Source organism: Emys orbicularis, chromosome 10 (assembly GCF_028017835.1).
Source record: "Emys orbicularis isolate rEmyOrb1 chromosome 10, rEmyOrb1.hap1, whole genome shotgun sequence".
Classification (NCBI taxonomy): domain Eukaryota; kingdom Metazoa; phylum Chordata; order Testudines; family Emydidae; genus Emys; species Emys orbicularis.
This window is the reverse complement of record NC_088692.1, coordinates 87,334,159-87,355,614: the sequence shown is the minus strand read 5'-3', so window position 1 is coordinate 87,355,614 and position 21,456 is coordinate 87,334,159. Positions and strand designations below refer to the sequence as shown.

General features: G+C 45.3%; 1 protein-coding gene across 1 annotated transcript in view; it reads right to left on the bottom strand.

The window, feature by feature from the left end:
• Positions 1-16,393, bottom strand: part of CORO2B (coronin 2B) — a 62,892-nt gene extending 46,499 nt beyond the window's left edge. The window contains exons 1-2 of the mRNA XM_065411695.1: positions 16,376-16,393; positions 15,486-15,686 (exon numbers count right to left, since the gene is read on the bottom strand). Coding sequence (XP_065267767.1) covers positions 15,486-15,686; positions 16,376-16,393 — 219 coding nt within the window. The remainder of the gene's footprint in view (positions 1-15,485; positions 15,687-16,375) is intronic.
• Positions 16,394-21,456: the final 5,063 nt, after the last annotated feature.

Sequence of the window (21,456 nt, the reverse complement as noted above, 5' to 3'; positions counted from 1 at the left end):
TGTGGCCAAATTGCCAGCATAGATGCCCTGAGTTGCTGCGTGAGCCATCTGTCCCTTCTGGACACCTGTTTCCTTGAACTCACTTTGGACTGGGAAGGATTAGCGTCTTCATACATTTCTGGACGGCAAGCCCCGTGAAATTCCCTGACATAACAGTCATTGCCCTTAAGGAGCCACACACATCCCAGTGTGGGGGATCTTAATTACACCACAGTGTTTGGGCCCCCGAATAAAGGGGGTACCTGCTGGAGTAATGCAAGAATGACCCGCACAGAAAGTGCACAGAAAGGTTCATTGAGACTTCAGTGAGGGGGGCGGGATAACAAGCTGTTTGATTTCTCTAAGTCACATTTCATGCATGCAGCAAGAGGTCACTACGCATTGAGAAGACTTCAAATGGAGCCAGAACCTGAAAGAGCTAATTTTCCCACGAGATGGGAGTTTTTTGGGGTGTCAGATTCTGACCCCATCCTCAATTCAGCCCGAAAACCAAACTAGCCTAAACCTCATCCAGATTCCAAACAGCCTCCTTGGTCCATCACTCACAGTGTCAGTGTAAACGGATCGTTGTGCATCCTTTGCCAATCCATTTCACCCCTGACCCCCAGCCTCAGCCAAGCAGGGTTGGGCAGGTTTCAGCACACAGGTACTCAGACCAGACAGGAGACGCACACCACTGCATAGAAGGGACTACTGTCTGGGAGTGTGACAGCCGCTTCCACACTCTAGCGTGACCCGGGACAGCCTCTGGCGAGCCTGGTGCCCATCCCAGTGGGCAGGGCTGGGAACGGTACTGCCATGCCGGAGGAGCTGCCTGGGCTGGGCGCTGGCTCCTGTGAGCTGTGGCCCAACATGCTGCTGCTTTCGCCGCTGTGGTTCCTGGCCCGGTTGCTGGGCATGGCTCTGCTCATTGTCGCTAGAGCCTTGCAACTCTGCAGATATCCATTTTATATTTGCACCCACAGATCTAATTTTGTACCTGTGCAGGGCTCTAATTGTAAGCTCTTTGGGGCAGGGGCTGTCTTTCTGTTCTGTGTTTGTACAGCGCCTAGCACAAAGGGGTCCTGGGCAAGGACTAGAGCTCCTACGCGCTACAGTAATACAAATTAATACTAATTAGCTCATTCAATAGGAGCCAATTCCAGAGCAAGGCATTTATCTCAATGGCTATGCTGTGAAAGAACAACCCACTTTGGATCCAGCTTCCACCCAAAAGAAATACTAGTCCAATGGAGGTTCCCATGGAGGGGGAAGCACATTAACCCTGGGGCTTCCCCTTCTTTGTTTGGGATGACAAGCGACCAGAAGAGGCTGAAAAACCTGGCGGTCAAATGGGCACATAACACATTAGGCCAGAAAGAAGAGACAAAGTGGCTGGAAGTGGAGTGTTCTCACAGGCCACAGGAATTATAATCACTGCGGAGGAAGCACCGGTATCCAGGCAGGACCGAAGCCAGTTGCTGATAGTCTTGCAAGAAAGTCTGTTCTTGAGAGGGACCCAGGCAAGTGTTGCTGCTTCACGAGGTTTGGTTCAGATAAGTGTTCAAATGGTCAGATGGCCACATGAGTTCAACTCCAAGACTCCTGAGGGTTTGACCATCACTACGGCTTACCCACTTGGTGCCGTACGTAATCTTGTTTTGGCGTCTGTCCCTCCTAGTATGGGATGGCAGTAGAGGGAGGCACTTTCCATTACAGGTCCCATCTCCTTTCATCCATCCCTCTTCCCCAAACCAGAGATACCCCTCTTCCATCTTCCTGGACAACTGCCCCAACTCTCCCGGGATTGCATTAAAGACTGTCACAGTCTGCTGTGATTTCTGTCTCACTGCTGTTTTCTGATCTCCCGCTGGGTTTGCTGCAGATCTATGCTTCCTCCTGCATCACACCGGAGCCAGGCAAGCAAACCTGAGCCCAGCTGCTTCCTCTCCCCAGCAGCTTGCAGCTGCTTCTGCCTACAGCGAGGCCCCACTACCTGGCCCCGCTGGATGCAGAGGCAAGAGCAGTGTCAGCAGGACCTTCTGTGTGACATTCGTATAAGCAGCGTCTTCATCTATCCTTTGTAAGGAGAAGGCCCAGGGCCCAGGGCAAAGCTTCTTCCAGCTTCTTTGCACTCCCCTTCAGGAAGTCTCTGAACTAGAGATGAACCCAGGATTCAATTCAGGATTTTGCTACAGTCCAGCTGTGCTTTCAGCTCTCTCCTCTACTTCCAGCTTGCCTCGTTTTTAATTTGTGTGCCATGAAATGCAACCAGGAACATATCTGCATTTCTGCTCGGCCCTGGCCTTTACCAGGACATCAGAGGGAAGCCGTGCATTAGCCTCTCCATCCTGCCGCCTCTGGGACGAGAGGCTTGCTGACGTGCTGGGCGAGCATTTCTGCACCAAGCCAGCACGGATTGTTACTTTTCTGACCTGCAGCGTGGATTTCAGAAGAGAATCCCCCAGTTTTGTACTGCCCGTCTGTTACAATCAACCAGCCAACAGAGCCCATTGTTCTTCTTGGTGCCTAAGTGTAAGACATCATCTGACGAGTTTGGACTTCCGTTTACATCAATCCCCTGCCAGTTTCTGGGGAGTGGCTCCTCCTGCCAGACTGCCCACTCAGTAATAGTGCACCCTGCACAACTCAGACAGCCACACCCCCCGAGGTGCTGCAGGAACCCACTGGGCAGAAAACAAAGACTCCAGCTTGTTGCTAATTGCTTGCACAGTTGATGCAACTCAGCTCTAGCTAACGAAGTCCATGTTAGTGTCAGACAATTGCTTGAAGTTTAGCTTGCACTTTGTAACAGTCAGATAAAATTACAGGCCGTTGGCACAACATTTCTACTGTAACAGCGAATGCCACAAGCCCACCCCCAAGCGGGGTTCTTCACAATCCCTGTCCCAACCAGCTACTTGCAGCATTGTTCAAGGGCTTGTCTACACTAGATTTGCCCCATAACCTTCCTTTCCTATTGCCGACATTTGCAACTCAATTGGAGGGAGTGCTAGAGCAGACTAGCCACTGGCTGGTTAAAACATTGGCGGGGCCTGTCTCTGTAAGAGCCCCTACCATTGCTGACGCGGATGGGACTGCATCTGGGACAGCATCTGGGACAGCAAGGATGGAGTTTGTCCAGTGGAGACAGCCTGGCTTGTTTCCCCTGGCACGCCCACTGGGAATCTTTGCTTTTGTTGGTTTGAACAAGATTCTTGGATTTTCGTTTTGCCTTTATTAAAGATTTTTTTTCTTTTCATGCTCTCAATCCTTTGCCTGGAATTACAGAGTTCTGTCAGATAAAGATTTTCCACTAGCATAAACTAAACGTCTTCTCTCTCTTAAAGAGCTCACGGAACAAAAATGCCATCCTATTACAGAGCTAGCAATATACCAGTCACACAGTTCTTCCACAAAGCCTTTTCTAAATCACTGCAAGAATCCTTCCCTCCCCGGGTCCGAGAGCTGCACCCACTGACCGACATATCATCAGAACTATTTAGCCAGGGCTCAGACCGGCACGCACACTCCTGTGCCTGTCTACTTTTATATAAAGCACAACGGCAAAAGACCTAAGTACTGACGGACCTTATTCTTTCCCAGCTGTGCCGAAACAAGCATCTATTGTTAGCTGCAGTAAGGCAGCGAAAAGATGAACCATTGAGACAATCATCAGGCCAGTCCCGTGAAATGTCATGCCCACAGCTACACCACGTTATTCTGCTTCAGCCTGGCGTAGCCAATTCATCCCCACCCATTGGAAATGCCATTCAGTGCCATGACACCATCAGATTACTTGTGGTCATGACACCATGTGACAAACAGCCACAGGACTCTGGGGAAGAGCTGGTTTCTAACTCTTCAGAGTGTCACACAAAAAGCTTTTAGAAACAACTGTTCTCCATGGGGAAGGTACAGAGTGGCCCATTATGCCTGGCTTCCATTCTCCCCATCTGTCCTTCCAAGGACGTTAACACAGGGCACAGTCTTCTCTCTGTGTGCATGTGCAGTGCTCATTATTGGTAATCAGAGTTAAGTACGCACAGCCAGAGAAGAATATAAACACCTCCCTATTTCAGTTAATAGCCGCGGGCAAGGTATTTTCCATTCTTCTGCCTCCACACAATGGGCTACTTTTTATAGGGAGCAGAATGGGGCAGGGCAAAGTATCAACTGCATTTCATTATTGTCTCCCTTGATTTGACATTTTTTGTTCCTGGGTATTTATGTGGGTCACAGCAGAAATCCATTGGAGGCACTTTGATGTTGTATACAATCATTAATACACATTAACACTGGATTTGATGGTAGGAGAGATGCAAGACTTTGCATGTTGTAAACAGCTTCAGTTTTTAATCATTTATTCTGCTTCTTGTTGCTCTCTTTGCCTGGGGGCACGGGAATCTAGTGGATTAGGCGTAAGAGTGGGAGACCGGAGACCTAGGTTCTAGCTCCATGCGTTATTCTGCAACACTTTGGGCTTTTCTACACCTGCAGCACAGCAGAGGGGCACCCGCCCTGTTACAGCTGTGCCGCTGTAGCGCTTATCGAAGTTGCTACCTACGCTGACAGGAGAGCTTCTCCCATTGGCGTAGGTGCTCCACCTCCCCGAGAGCCGGCAGCTATGTCGACGGGAGAAGCCTGCTGTTCACATAGTGCTGTCTACACTGGGAGTTAGGACAATATAACTGTATTGCTCAGAGGTGTGGATTTTCCACACCCCTGAGCGAAGTAGTTATACCGACATAAGGCTGTAGTGTAGACCAAAGCTTAGTCACGAAGGCCAGGTTTCTGAAGGTGTTTAAACACCTAGCTCCCAAATCAAATGGGATTTATGTGCCTAAATACGTTTAAAAATCTGGCCCTTAGACTTTCTCAGCCTCAGTTCTGAGTCAGCAAATACACATGGTGATACTTATTTCTCTTTGCTGTGTGGCTGACGTGATGTGTTTGTGAAGCACCATCCGTGTTTGCTCTGATCAGCCAGTTTTAGAGGTCAGAAAGCAGGACTGCCTGGCTAGCAGCCCATGTTCTGTCTGTATTAGGTGTCTCCGAGAATTCCCTATCACCACCTCCTGCTTTTCTGGGCATTAGTGACCTGGGCCTCCTGGAATATATTGTAAGGTTTGGTCAACTTTCACAGTCCTTAGATCAAACTAAAATGCTTCAGAGTTTAAAATCTAAAGGGAACACAAACAACCTCCCCAAAAAATCCTGCTTTATATACATAAACATTCTTGTTCCTAACTTCAGAATGTGCACACCAATTTCCTGCCTTAGGTCTGAAGGAAATCTACAAAACCAGACAAGTTCGAGACAGATTAGTTCAGCTTTTGAGGATTTATGGCTGCACAAAAAACATTTTTCTCTAACAAATGCAGGAAAGTTGGGTTCTTTCACAATGCATGTGTTACAAGAGTGCGCTGTGTCTTTTTATATGTAAATAGTTAATAAGACCAGGTTGTGTGGTGTGTTGTTGTAGCCGGGTCAGTCCCGGGCTATTAGAGAGACAAGGTGGGGGAGGTAATATCTTTTAGTGGACCAACATTACCTTGCCCACCTTGTCTCTCTAATAAGACAAGGTGACAGTAGATGGTGCTTGTGAAGATGTAACGTAGCTCCCAGGTGTTGAAGGACCAACAAAAAACGGGCTGTGCATTGCAAATGGCTCTCTCTACGCAGCTCTTCACACCATGTCAGAAGTACGACAGAACACTGCACTAGTTCTTCCTTGCGGCTGACCAGAGGCACTGAGGGCAGGTCTACACTTAAACCGCTGCATTGGTAAGAGGTGCACCACTGTAGCACTTAAGTGAAGCTGCTCCTACGCCGACAAGAGAACTTCTCCCATCTGCATAGTTAATCCACCCCCGCGAGAGGCGGTAGCTGTGTCGATGGGAAAAGCTCTCCCGCCGACATAGTGCTGTCTACCCTGGGGGTTAGGTCGGTGTAACTACACCGCTCAGGGCTGTGGATTTTTCACACTCCTGAGCAATGTAGTTATACCGATATAGGGCTGTAGTGTAGACGTGGCCTGAGTTCCTGCAGCAATGGCTGTGAGCAATATTCTACTCCCTGGTGTGATGCAAATTCACGGGAATGTCTGAAAACTAGAGCTTCTGCAGGGCCTCAAGGACAAACCGAGGTGGCTGCAAGACTGCACAGAGAAAGCAGGGCAATTAACCTGAGTGGATGCCCAGAATGCAGCAACTGGGAAGGACTGAATCACAATGTGCTTGCTCCAAATTTCAAACCTATCCACCTCTGACTGGAGACTGAGCATGCCTCAGATTTGCTAAAATGATGAGATTGTAAAAGAGGGGTTAAAATGGAAGCTGCTATGTAGCCTTAACTCTAAAATGCACAGGTTTGCACCACCCTTTCCTAACAAAAGCAGGAACAGATGAAAACACTTCAGTGAAACATTACAAATGTTGCCACCACTTTTGATTCTGTCACAAGTCTCGGGACCTTTGGCTTTTCTCTTAGCACCCCAGCTTCTGGGGTCACCGGGTTTTATGAGAATCTCAGCTTTCATTTTAAAAACATTTCCCTAGCCCTCATGGCTGCGGAGAAAACTTGAGCCAAATGCCCCTACAGGCTCAAAAAGCCAGAAGGTAAATAAACCCCCAATTTTATTATTTGTAAAATCGCAGGATTTTAAAGCCAATCCTGTGACTTTGGGGGCCTGATTCTTGATTTGTGAGCAATACTAACTTAAGCACATGCTTAACTGTAAATACTCAAGTCAACGGGAGTTAAGCACATGCTTCAGTGCTTTGCTGAAGTGGGACTTAAGTCATTTTTTTAAATATTGGTAAAATGAACACTACTCGTTTAGCCCTAAAAAGCAATCTGCCAGAGAAAGCTTGAGACTTCCTGAAAGAGCTCAAGGAGTCAAGCCGAACCAGGTCACAGCCAAACCACGCAGTCAGAATCTTTATTAGAAGTTGTCCTTTACTGGCCCGCTCTCAACCAGAATCCAAACATCTCCCTTGAAACAGTTATTCCTTAGTGGATTGTGAAGAAGTCAGCTGCATTACTCATTATAGCGATAGCGCTTAACCCTGTTTAATATCCAACATATCCATATCTCACTTAACAAACATGCTACGGCACTGGGGAAAATATTGGTATTTTAGTTGCAAGAGAGCCAATCACAAAGTCTGACACATAGCACAATTAAGTCTCCCCTTCTCCCCCCCAAAAAAACAACCTCCAGGAGGCACCAACTCCGATGTTTCACTTTTGTGCAGATAGTAAAAATGGAACCTTTCACGCAGCTTTCCTATAAGTTGAGCAATTTCATTTCCACCCCATTACTTGTCCTACTTACTGGTAAGGTTGCAAACACTTTTTGTTTTTTTAAGAAGGAGACATACAGCATGAAATAAAGAAGAATCTCCTTAAGTTACTAGCAGTATTAAAGGTTAGGTTCTGTAAATGAGCTCCCCCCAAAAACACACAAACAGGTTTGACAGTCCAGCAGAGGGCAGTCACACACAAATCCTATGTTACACAACATAGAGAAATAAGGTGAGCTCAAGAAAACGGGGGAGGGAGGAGGAGGGAGTTGTTTTCGTGTTTTTAAAAAGAAAGATTTCCAGGATTTTAGCATGCACTGCAATAAAAGGAGTAATTGACATTACTGTAATATGATTGCCACGTAATGAGAGAGAATTTATTTGAAAATGTTAAAGATGCATCTAAACGTGTAATATCTTTCCAAATTAAATACAGTATATATATATAGAGAGAGAGAGAGATCAGCCAGTGTCTTGAATACGTCTAGGTGCAAATGAAATAGTGCATGCGTCTTCACGGCACAGAGAAAATAGGTCTATTATATTAACAAGACTGGTTTCAGAGTAGCAGCCGTGTTAGTCTGTATCCGCAAAAATAACAGGAGTACTTGTGGCACCTTAGAGACTAACAAATTTGTTAGTCTCTAAGGTGCCACAAGTACTCCTGTTATTATTAACAAGACTGTGGTCCAAGCTGCAATTTATTGCAAAGACTGTGCCTGGAAGTGAAAATGAACCAAAGTGCATTTCTATCCATTGCTTTTAGATAGCAAACGACTGGCTCATTTTCCTGAATTGTTTTCATGTGCAGAGTTCCCCACCCAATTCCTCTGGACTGTGGTCATGGCTACAATGAGCTTTGTCTGCCCGTGTTTATTCTGCTCCTGCTAACAGAGACAGAGATAGGGCTATTGCTGAGTCAGGGCACACAGACGTTCTCCGTATCTCTCCTCTTTAACTGAAGTAATTCTTGTGTCAGTGCTGGACGATAATGTGGATGAGTGGGCAGCCTTTCTGCTTAGTTTTTCTTTCCCTTTTAGCTCCAGCACCAAAGATCATGGGCGCTCCCACACCCACTCTGGAAAAAAAAAGACAGCACAAGTTTTATAGTGGTGGGAGAGCCTGGTTCTGTAGGGTCCACAACACTGCAGTCCTCATCGGTTTGATGATGCAGCAATGTGGAGAGGTGTGAGTTGAGAGGATGCAAAACGGGATGTAGGAGCCGGGGGGGAGCCGGGGCGGTTGGGTTTAAGAGACAGATGGAAGGACATGGCAACACGAGGAGAAGATAGATCGCAGGAAGGAGATATCTACTGAAAGAAAATGTAATCCTGTGTTATTGCTTTCCAATGTAAACAGGCCTCTAGAAGCAGCTAAACATTCACATTCTTATGACACAAACACTCAAGAGTGCAAATAGATTTGTCTAGTCTACATGAAAAATTATGTAAATTTATTTATTGAGTCCTCCAAGGTCTTAGCCTGACCGTCTACAGTTAAACTATTAGGCTACCTCTCCCCCGCTCTTAGTTATGTCCTGTCAGAAGATCTAAGAGTTTTTATTTTAGGCAGCAGCAAATTTTGAACTTGGCCACTACGGAGGTTGCAAACATCTGACAAGGAAGTCTGGGTCTCTTTACAAGCTTAGTTTCTTTTGGTTTCCATTTGTTAGATGAGTTTGATTGGGGCTTTTGAGATGGAAGTCGCAGGAAGCGAGCGGAGAGACCAATGGAGGGAGACCCCAAGGATGGGTTTCTGAAGAGGAAAGAGTGATTCCTTCTGAGGAGGGGCAAAGGGGCCATGGAGACCCACTGATGATTACCAAGGAGAAGATGGAGGGCAATAGAATGGGCTGCTGCAGCTATAGAAGGGATCTGGGGCCACATATTTTGTGCTAAGTAACAAGTTGAAATGCAGTTTTTGACTGAACACGCAGCAGTTTAATCCCAATTTGGATGGGCGACGAATAGCGTCATCCTACCCACCAAGACAGAAGAGCAATTCTAGCCAACTATGATAATACTCAGGTGGTCAGGGTAATTTTAGCTGGATAGTAGGGAAACCCTGGACAGGGCATGAGTAGTGCCTTCATTTCTGGTTCTGTGTGAGGCTGGGAGAAGTCAAGGTCAAAATTTTCAAAAGTGCCCTCTGATTTTTTTTTACGGCTGAGATTTTAGCACCTGGGGGCACCCACTGAAGAGCAAAACCAAGGCTCCTGCACTGCTACATAACACAATCTGTAGTAAAGACAAGACAGGTCCAAAAATGGGGTTTCACGAAAAAAAATTTAAATGACACATTCCTTTTTGGCCACCCCGCCAAAATACCATCAGAAATTTTTCATCAAAAAAAAAAACCATTCAATTTGAATCTAAACAATTTTTTTGGTTTGTTTTCAGGGTTTCGGTTTTGATTTGCCTTTGTCTTGACTTCTTTGGTGCATCTGGCCACACCCTCTTCAGGGAGCTGGCAAGTCTTTTGCAGATATTCTACACTGGACCTTTTCTGTGTTTCAAGTTGGTTTGGTGAGTACGAAGCAGGTGGGCTTGGCTCACGCTTAGAACATGAAGGCAGGTTTTATAGCAAGTTGCTGTGATTTCTGGTATGCAACAATGGGAACATATGGCCCAAAGTATGCAAATGTACTGTTGCTTTAAAAACATTTTCTAATGCAGAACAGTGCGCAAGAACGAAAAGAAAAGGAAAGTTAGGAGCAAATGAAATCCTGGAGTAGATCTGCCGTATCTAGGTTACCTTGATTATGTTTCACTAAATATGGATGAACATTAATTAGCAGGCTGCTTATTTCCAGAAAAAATTGATTTACTCTTAATGAACTAATCAGATTCTATTTTTAAAAATGATGAAATTATAACATTGCACCACGAAGTCCGTATTCAGTTTTCAACATTTCACCAAGCTCTGTTCTGATAAGAATGAATGAAATGACTGTCCTGATATTTAATATTCATGAAGACTTCTAAATCTTTGGTGATGATTCCTCCAGGTATCGACTGCAACTAATTGAGTGTACTATCTGTTCCTAATCCATTGCTCCCATGTTGGATTTACCAGAAATAAAAAGTGATGTGTTAGCAACAAAGGTTTAACAGCTACAGGTTTACAGCTGCTCAACATTATTGGAGTATGGACTGGCATATTCATAATTATAGGCTAAAAAGATTCAGTACTGAATAGAACAGGGAAAATACATTAGTCTCCATCTCTGGCCTAACCCTGTTTAGCTACAGCTACTTGTTTTTAGAATATTAATAAGATTCAAGCTGTGCACTGTAATTAAAATGCTGATTACAGTTCCCTCCATCTGCAATTGATTCTACGCAAGAAATTAAAGACAAATTCACAAGAGACCTGGAAAGTTTACTGGAGAATTTTTTTTTTTTTTAAAACAGACTGATAGGCTTAGGAAAGGAGTAACGCAAGAATTCAGATGTGATCCGTTCTTACAGCCGGCCGCAATATTCAGGTACCACTACATCCCAATGGCTGGCTGGCCAGGAAGCTTTCTATCCTTGTACAATATACACAGCTGAGTGTTATGTTCATTATGCCAAAAGCCAGAAACCTTTACCCAGTTTATTTAATCAAATCATCCCCAAGTACTTGGGACAAACTGAACGTTGGGGTAAAATGATGTCAGTTGAGTTATTCCAAGACTGAAAGTAGCTCTTAGCATAAAGCTAAAGAGGTGTTCAATCTATGTTCATGATTCTGAGCTGCACTCATTTACAAGGACAAGTAGATTTTGGAACCTGTCCAGCCTGAAGCTTATTGATCATGCAGCAAGAATCCTGTAGGGTTTCCGTATAATGAATCCTTTGACTTTGTAGGAACTACAGGCATTATAAAATGGTTATTTTAAAAGCATACATTAAGTACAGATCTCCCCCCTCCCCCATACCTCCCTTCTTTTGCATTTCAGTTCAATCTGTCACAAGTCTGTTTCCTGAGCTTAAAGGCAAAATCCTGCCTCTCCAGTAGAAGTTGCACTAGGTGTTGTGGATAGGAAAGCAGAACAGGGGACTGGCAGCATGTTTGTCACAAGAGCCATCCTAATGATGCAAGATAGGATGCCTCGGAGCACTGCAGAGTAGGCAAGTCACACCGGACAGCAACACGCCCATCCTCACTCCTTAGAAAAGAGTAACGCATCCCTGGTCAGTATATGCTGGAGCTGAAAGCACGCAAGGTAGCATCTTGCTGGGCACCTACCATTCCTCCAGCCGGAATACCACGCCCCTGTGAGGGTGAGACACACTGGTAAGAATAACAAGGAGTCCGGTGGCACCCACGAAAGCTTATGCCCAAATAAATCTGTTAGTCTTTAAGGTGCCACCGGACTCCTTGTTGTTTTTGTGGATACAGACTAGCACGGACACCTCCTGATACTGGTAAAAATGTTCCCAAGTCTCCTTCACCCTGGGCACTTGATTTAGCCCAGTGCATATTAGGTCAAGGTTGAGCTACTATTCTGATGGAAGCAAAGCAAACAAGATTAAAGTGTAAGATTTATTAAGTCTCTTCACGGTAATTGAAAGTTGAGCTGTTCATGTCACTAGCAAACTACTACCTGTCAATGCTGCACATGCAAAAGTGTAAGAAACTGCATTCCAACCAAAGGTAATGTTTAGTGAGTTGAGCTGCGAAGTTGCAGCCATACAATACATTCTTCCAAGAGGCACAGCAAAGGCTGAGAGCAGTGAGTCAGCCACAGCAATGGCTGTTCAACCAGGAATGACCACTGGTGACAGACAGTACTTTTTACACAACATAGTATATTCCCATCGGTCCATTTCTGAAGAATCTGCTGAATGACCAGGAGATTAAAATTGCATGAAGTAGTTTATTTTCAAACTCCTGTGAACAGCTGAAGCAAGTCTCGGGGGGGGGGGGGGGGGGGGGGAGATAAAGTGCAAGGTTATCTGCAGAAAAAAGGTGACTACTCCAATAGGTTTATTATTATTATTGGGGGGAGGGATAGTTCAGTGGTTTGAGCATTGGCCTGCTAAACCCAGGGTTGTGAGTTCAATCCTTGAGGGGGCCACTTGGGGATCTGGGGCAAAATCAGTACTTGGCCCTGCTAGTGAAGGCAGGGGGCTGGACTTGATGACCTTTCAAGGTCCCTTCCAGTTCTAGGAGATGGGATATCTCCATTAATTATTATTATTTATTAAATGTAGGCGCCATTCTTCACACAGATAAAAGTGCTTTACATAGATAAGAGCCAGCTATAGACCACATCGCAATACAATTAAGGGGAAAACAAAAGCATGGATTGGATTTGCTTTTAAGCAAGCCATAGCTTGCCAGTCATTAGAAGAGGAGTGCCACCAAACAAAGGATGAAGCTTACAACATGTAATGGGTAGATCGGTACCAAAAGAGGCCATGTTGTACATCAGATCACTACAAGCTGAACATTCGAACACTGTGCACTATAAATACTCCTGCAGGTTGATTGCTCATAAGGTTCTAAGGGTAGGTGATAAAAACTTAAAATAAATCTTCAGTTTAAGTGGGAGCTGTCAGAGCACAAAATAAAGGCTTAACCAGTGTGATGTGAAAGTGACAAGCAGAACGTGGAACAGATTGGAGAAGGCGAGTAGACGCTATCGGGAGGATGACAAACAGAGTGTTATAAAGGCACAGTAATCTCTCCACCAGACTATGCTGTGAAGATTTGGCAGCAGGAATAATGAAGCCAAGTACTTAAGTCATCGAGACCTAGGGAGAGTCGAAAGGAATACTCAAAACTTTAACCAAAGTTTCCACTACTGAGACTCTGGGTCAATTTTTCCTCTCCATTAAATCTATATGAAGGATTCAACCCTGTCTGAAAAGACCTGAGTCCATGTGGAGTTGGGATCCTTCAGAGTGAGAAAGGGAGCCTCAGTTTTGTCCATGGAAGAGACAGATGAGATTGATGCCCATCCGATTGCCCAGCTGTGACTGATTCAGGGCACCAGTTTAAAAGGGCCAATTAAATTTTCAGAACTGTCATTTACAGAAACCCACAGAAAAGGCTTTATTGTCTGAATTTTATAGAGAAGAGGAAAAGGAGTAAAGATATAGTGTAGCTCTTAAATTTTATATCAGTTTTATTGCCCTCTTTAAACTTGAAGAGCACATCCAAAGAAACCTATTGAGTTTAGAAGAACGACAGAGGCTACCTAACAAGGTACTGCCCCATGGCAGTGCTTCTTAGTGTGCCTGACACGGCCCATGGAGCCTTGTGAACTGGGCACTGTAGCTGCAAGGCACATGGGGTTAAGGGAATACGGGTGAGAAAAAGGAGCAGCGTGGATATGTATCCACCCCAAACTAGGGTTGCCAGGTGTTCGACCAGAACGCCCGGTTGAAAAGGGACCTTGGCGGCTCTGGTCACCACCGCTGACCAGGCTGTTAAAAGTTCGGTTGGCGCGGGGCTGGCAGACTCCCTACCTGGCTCTGTGCGGTTCGCCGGAAGCAACGACATGTCCCTTGGGTCCTAGGGGGAGGGACAGCCACGGGGACTCTCTGCGCTGCCTCCACCCCGCCCCAAGCGACGGCTCCGCAGCTCCCATTGGCCGGGAACCGTGGCCAATGGGAGCTGCAGGGGTGGCACCTGTGCGTAGAGTAAGCACACATAGCTGCCTGGCCGCGCCTCTGCCTAGGAGCCGAGGGACATGTCGCAACTTCCGGGGAGCCCCCTGAGCTAAGCACCACCCGGAGCCCGCACCCCCGCCCACACCCCAACTCCCTGCACCAGCCCTGAGCCCCCTCCCACACCCAAACTCCCTCTCAGAACCCGCACCCCCACCTGCACCCCAATCTCCTGCCCCAGCTCGGAACCCCCTCCCGCACTCTGAACCTCTCAGCCCCAGCCTGGAGCACCCTCTTGCACCCCAAACCCATCATTCCCGGCTCCACCGCAGAGCTCACACCCCCAGCCGGAGCCCTCACCCCCTCCCACACCCCAACTCCCTGCACCAACCCTGAGCCCCCTCCCACACCCAAACTCCCTCTCAGAACCCACACCCCCACCTGCACCCCAATCTCCTGCCCCAGCCTGGATCCCCCTCCTGCACCCTGAACCCCTCATTTCTGACCCCACCCCAAAGCCCACACCTCCAGCCCAGATCCCATACCCCCTCCCATACCCCAACCCCCTGCCTCACTCCGGAGCCCCGACCCACACTCCGAACCCCTCAGCCCAGAGCCCTCTCTTGTACCCCAAACCCCTCATCCCCAGCCAAGAGTCTGTACCCCCAGCCCAGAGCTTATACCTCTTCCCACACCCCACAGCCTCCCAGCCACCAGCCCAGATCCCCCCCTGCACCCCAAACCCCTCATCCCCAGCCCCATCCCAGAGCCTGCACCCCCAGCTGATGCCCTCAACACCTAACACACCCCAACCCCCTGCCCCAGCCCAGTGAATATGAGCAAGTGAGTGAGGGTGGGGGAGAGCGAGCAACAGAGGAAGGGGGGGATGGTATGAGCATGGGCGGAGCCTCAGAGAAGAGGCGGGGCAGGGGGCGGGGCAACAGTGTTCAGTTTTGTGCAATTAGTAAGATCCGGTCAAAGTGACAAAAGTCAACAGTGTACTGTGACATGACAGGGGTCAGTAGCCACCAACTCCAGTGGCTAACGTTACATCCACCACTCCACATTACCAGGCACAACACAGCTGAGAGACAACTGACATTTGTGATTTCGGAAAGACACGTTTCCTGGCGTGGCTCCTATGTAGTAGCATTAGCAGCAGCTCCGTTGGAAGAGTGCTAGGCTTTAGGGCCAAATCCATTGGGTTGTTGCTGAGGCAATCTCCTGTCTACTTCAATGGATTATTTGCCCGTTATTAGTAAGGACTAAGTAATGCTTGATGAAGACCTCAGCATTGCAATCTTAATGCAGATATGGACTAAAAGATACAAAGGGCCATTATAGCAAAGACCTGTTTGCATACAAATGTTTTATTTATTCCTAAATGATATAGAAGAAAGATACAATTCATTAAACTGGCTTTAAAGTCTCACTTCCCTAAACAAGAAAGCCACACTTAAAAAGAAAAAAATACCAGAGATTTCAGCCTGTCACAATGGTATTAAAGAGATTCCTGGGATAGAACGTGTGTTTTAACAGCTGTGTTTTAAGATTACCACTGAACTTCAATCAGGTTTGTTAAGGAAAAATTACTTACTTGTTCCAGTGGAATGACAAGAAAGGACCCTCCGCCAGCACTCTCCGTTACTATGGCGAGGAACTTGGCATTAACAGCACAGAAGTGGTTGTCATGAACATTCTTGGTAATTGGAATCCCATCAAAGCAGTGCTCTCGGTTTGCCACTTTCCCATAGACATTTCGAAACTTTGAACTGCGATACTGCGGACGCCATGACATCTGTGGAGCAAATGTACGAAGATTTTTACAATAGTCCAGTCTTCATAAGGAAAGAGAAACAAATGCCACAAGTGACTTCTACACTTAACCTGCATGGTCACAGGAAAAAAAACCATTGAGTAGTTGAAGTCCTCCCTCCTTGTCATTAGGAGATAATGTGGTTTAAGCCAGACCCTAGTTACAAATCACCAAACACTCTGGACAGGTTCAGATCCTCTGGTGAACTTTACAGTTCAGATGTATCTCTACATGAAGGGCAAAAATTTAAATCCAGAGTTGTAGTCGGGAAATTTCTCTCTCTCCTTCTACAGAGATCTACGAAAAGAACTTGCAAGGGATGTTGGGAAAGTGTTCCAAAGATTTCTTTTAAAGCAAAGGAAGCAAAGCTTGGAAGATTTGGATTGTCATCTGAAGATTAAAAGAAAGCTGGGTAGCTAACCAGCAGGCGAGCCATACTTTGTGTTAATGAGCTGTCTCATTCGCCTACTCTTCGCAAATGTACAGAGAACTATTCCCAAGCTAACGACATCACTTAAAAAAAAGCCGCGAGCTGCAATTAATCAAAGCCTGAATACAAATACCATAGTTTTACATTTACATAGTATCTCTCCTCAAAGTACTCAGTGAAATGATGAACAGCCATCTTTCTACTTTAAAAATACATATTCCTTGTACAAAAGTGAACACACCTGGAAGTCAGTGGGCATTTGGGATACCAAAGAACTGAAAGATAGGGATCTATGACATAGAATTAAAGATTCCAGGGTCTTGACATCTACTCTGTCTAGGATAAAAAAAAGGGTTAAAGGCAGTTTCCAGGCACACCCCCACCTGTCCTTGGGTCTTCCTTTTAATTTTAATACTTGTCCTTTTTTCTCATTTTTCCCATTTGTGTGAAAGACCTACAACTAACAATGCAGGGGAAGCCCTTAAACTGACTATATTCAAGGTGCTGTTATGTGTATAAAGTCCACAAACTGGAAAAAAGTGAATTTCTGTCTAGTCCCACGTATTCCTTCCAAAAGTAGATTTTTAAAAAGTCACTTTTCAAGCTACAGGATTAACTGTAAAGTATAGTATGCTACTTTACATACATGCAGCACAACCCCGTTAGCATTGCTGGAACATTTACCTCGGTCATCCACACAGATGCTGTAACTGTATGCACCAGAGAAGATTCCGGAGACCTATTTGCATACAGTTTCCCCAAAAGAGCGCATACAATCATGCTAAACACGTTCAGATGCAAACCAGTGCACCGTGCACTCATTTTTGCTTGTGCCCACTGTTGTTTAGAGTTTGTGATATGCACAAAAAGAAGAAAAATAAAATATGGTCCGACCTGTGCAAACATTGCTAAATTAGTAGGGTTTGTGTGCGTGGTTATTTTCCTAAGTTTATTAAAGAAAAGTCCTTATGGTAGCACAAGTGCTGGTACCACAATAAAGCCTTACACTATAAGGAGTTAAGGCATTTTAAACATTTAGAAAAGCATGAGCGCTTACACCATTGTAAAGTGGCTTAAGCACTTAAATCTCTATCACACACTGACAATTTCATGCTTAGGGACTCAAAGCAGTTTATATTCTCCAAGACGGACTAGCATCTACTGACAGATGAATTTAAGTGAGCACCTAAACAGAGAGACACGTGCAATTGGACTCTCGTTTGACAAAGCGAGGCTGTTTTTAAGATGGGCCCTTCCACACACTTCCTACCTTGGCATAACTCACACGAATGGTCTGTTCTGTAGCATTAGCTACATATCTATAGCATTCGCTGCCAGGCAAACACTATAATTACTAGAAGTGTATAATACCAGCCCATACTACTCCATTCTTAGCCAAAGAAAATCAAGCCAGATTCTGTACGAGACTCATCCAATCACAGCACCAAAATTATAGGTGCTTTATTCACCTTTTGACAATTGATAGTGTACAGTTAGTGTGAGATTTTGCTTTCCTTCATCCTGGTGTTTCCACAGAAAATAAGAAGTCTCTGCTTTTTTTCTGGTCAACATAAGAACGGCCACACTGGGCCAGACCAAAGGTCCATCTAGCCCAGTATCCTGTCTGCCGACAGTGGCCAATGCCAGATGCCCTAGAGGGAATGAACAGAACAGGGAATCATCAAGTGATCCATCCCCTGTCACCCATTCCCAGCTTCTGACAAACAGAGGCTAGGGACACCATCCCTGCCCATCCTGGCTAATAGCCATTGATGGACCTATCCTCCATGAACTTATCTAGTTATTTTTTGAACCCTGTTATAGTCTAGTGTGTATTTTGTATATAAGCTGTTTAGCGGTGTCCTATACAATTAGGACTCAAAACAAAAAAAAGAAGAGTGAGATAATGTTCGTTTTCAGGATTTCAGCATCATTAGATTTCTGGTTTTATGTCCCTGTTATTTTTTCCCCCCACAGAAAGGTAGCCAAGCCTCTGCTCTGGTCCAACCATAATGAGAGTGCATATTTCACTGGAGAGTTCAAGCGTTCCTCTCCTTCATCCTCAGTAAGTATTTCCTGTAAACAATGTCAAGTAGCTCAAACGCTTCTGTGCTGCACAGAGCCAAGAAGTGAAATATCTGGAAATTGCTTCACACTGTTTTGTTGAGAAGAACTGCACTGTGTGGTACAATGATCACTGCTGCTATCAACTCCCTGACACAGGGGGTTCTCTGGACTGAACTTTTTTCTGGTTGAATGTTTGTTTTTGGGGCAGAGGAGAAACAGTGGTGCCTTAAACAGCTAATCCTTTCACGTGGGAGACTCGACTAAGTCTCACACATCAAGCCAACCTCGCCTGGGAGAATTGTGGGGGTGAAGCTTTCTGGAAGGAAGGAAGTGCATCCCAAACAGCCAGCACAAATAGACCTCCAAGATTTAAAGGCCACCAGCCCACTCAGCTACATAGCCCATTATGATGCGGCTTGAGTTTCAGAACAGGAAGAGAGATGTTAGAAACGGGTGACAGTCAGAATGCTTGGGGAGGGAGGCTCCCAGACGAGTTAGGACAGACCAAGACAAGGGATAAAACCCACTTAAAGGTGTTTGGGGTCACCAAAAAAATTGCTAAGATCAGGAGGTTTATAAAATTAGAGAGTTTTTTTAATGCTAGGGAAAAATAGCAAAAATACACTACAAGTTACATTTGCATAGCATTTTAGCTCCTATCAACACGAGCAATGTCAAGAACCGCTGATGACATGATTTCTAGCTCTCTCCTCCCTCCCAAGTTTTGTCCTCCCCTTTCCAGTTGTTAAAACCAAGTATGCTGACCTGGTGCAGGATACCCAGATGTTTCCCAAAGGAGAGGAGAGCAATAGTTCTGTGCTTTAGCCCAAGTTCCCATGCCAGTGTGTTCTCCAAGTTCTCAGGCAGGGATACCTGGGCAGACATGAAGGCAATTATGGAGTGAAATCCTGGCCCCACTGAAATCAAAAGTAAAATTCCCACTGACTTCAAGAAGGCCAGGGCTTCAACCGTGGTGTTCCATAATATCAGTGTAGTCTAGTGCCTCGGATGCAGGACTGGAAACCTAGAGTTGTGAGATCTATTTCTGGCTCTGCCCCTGCTGGATGACCTTGGGCAAGTCACTTCATCTCCCTGGGCCTCAGGTTTTCTCCCCTCTGTACATAGCAGTTAGTGATAGGACTGTGTTTGTATATCACATAGCACAATAGGGTCCTGGGGTTGCTAGGTGCTACAGGAACAAGAAAATAATAGCAGCTAAAAGTGTAATAGAAGCAAGAGAAACTAGCCAATATGCCCATAACAGCAATACCATTTTGAAACACAGTTCTTCAGCAGTATATGTGGCAGCTGTCTGTGGACTCTTTTCAAACAAGATTTATTTGATGTATCTTAAGTCAGGTATTTACAAGGTTTCTGGGGAAAATTGGATGCGTTTTCTTTCACATCAAGCTATCGTTATCATTAGTGTGTGAAAGATGGAAGTGAAACATCTCCCCGGGGCCCCCCATGCCCTCTTCCTCATGTGAGTAACCCTGACTGTGTGTGTGTGTGTGTGTGTGTGTGTGTGTGTAAGCTAGAGGGGCAGGATCAGGGCTGAGGGTCCGACAGTCTCCAACCTGGGGGAGTTACTCTTTTTACACGTTATACTCAATTCTATGAACTTGTTCAGCTTGTTTCTGGTTGGTTTGGTTTGCTATCATGAGCTACGTGTTCTGGGCAACAAAGTTATTTCGAAGAGGTAACACATGAGGGATTGCTGTTGACTTTAATTTTGAAGTGTGCACATCACAAAATCTTTCATTAGTGAACTCTAACGTCTTGCATTTTATTTCTCCACTTATTGGACTCCACTTACCGTGAAGTACAAGCGTACCTTCTGCAGCTGTTTTGGAATTCAGAGAGCGATTCTCCTCTTACACCAGTGTTGCACCCATGTAAGGCCAATGGAGTTACCTCCAATTTGCATGAGCGTAGAATCAGTCCCAAATCGTTTTGATCTGAGCTGCTATTCTTTCAGACAAACAAATTTAATTGTAAGTCAGCTATCCTAAATCCTTTACAGGAGTGTTGTACTATAGCTGATTTGTGACACAAAGAGTTGAGTGCAGCCTTATCCACGTTAACAAACAGTAAAATATTAAAAGCCATTCTTTCCTCCATGACCGTCTTGCATAAGCAGCAGTATGCTTTTGTCATTGTTTTGCTCCATGATTAATGCGAGATGCTAAAGGCTGGCTGGAAAGTCAGTTTTAAATACTTTGCTTCTCCAGTCCTGATCCTTCAATAGATTACTCTGGCAGATTAAGCTTTCCCATCTGGAACTTTTCAGGAAAGTAAGACCTGCGTTGCAGCACTAATTGCATTTCTGTAATTCATGCACATTGAGGTGTTCTGGTCTCAACCTGAAAATTGTGGTTTGTCTTCCTGGTATTAACATTTTACCCCAAAAATCTGAGAGTAAATGCTTTCTCTGGTTTAGTGAGCGACCATAGTGTAACCAACTCTTCCCACGATCTTTATGCAAGTGTTTTCACCTGGATGGAGGAAATACTCACACAGAGGCGACTCACAGAAGTGAATTCTAAAACATAACAGTGCCAGGTTTGTTCCATTCCATTTTCAGGGGACACGGTGACATACACATAAGCTTTTCAAAATGCAAATTATGGGGGCGTATGGAAGGAGTGGGAGTTAAGCTATGCCCAAGTGCAAGACAGACACATGCTTGCAAGACATTGGTAAGTTTGGGAATCTTTTTCAGAACATATTGAAATTAAGATGATCAACTGCTCTATCTTCTTTCTAAAATGACCTCTAAGGGCCATATGTAACCAGTATTTGCAGTTTGATTTTTTTTTAAAAAGTTGGAAGTTCAATACAGTATGACAATGGAGCATCTGCTAGATCGTTGTTTGCAACTATTCGGTTACCATGCTTTGCGTTATACACATTCGAAGAGCAGCTGCAAATGGCTCGGGTCAAGCTTGTTGGAAAATAGTAAGTATTTGCTACAAAGAAGTGTAGAGGGGAAAACACGTTTCCATTCATTTTTTTATTTGGGGGCAAAAAGGCTATTTTCCATCTAACTATCTCCAGTGAAAGCAAGAGTGTTTTGAGATCATAGTGCAAGATGGAAAATTCAATATCTGGGGACGGCCTCTCTACCAAGGTCAGCGAAAAGGACTTTACACTTTGAAGTGTCAGACACTGCAGTCACTCTTCTCATCTTTCTCCTGATCGCAGCCCCATGGTACAAACAGGAAAAATGTCAGGATCCCTCGCTCATAAGTTAGG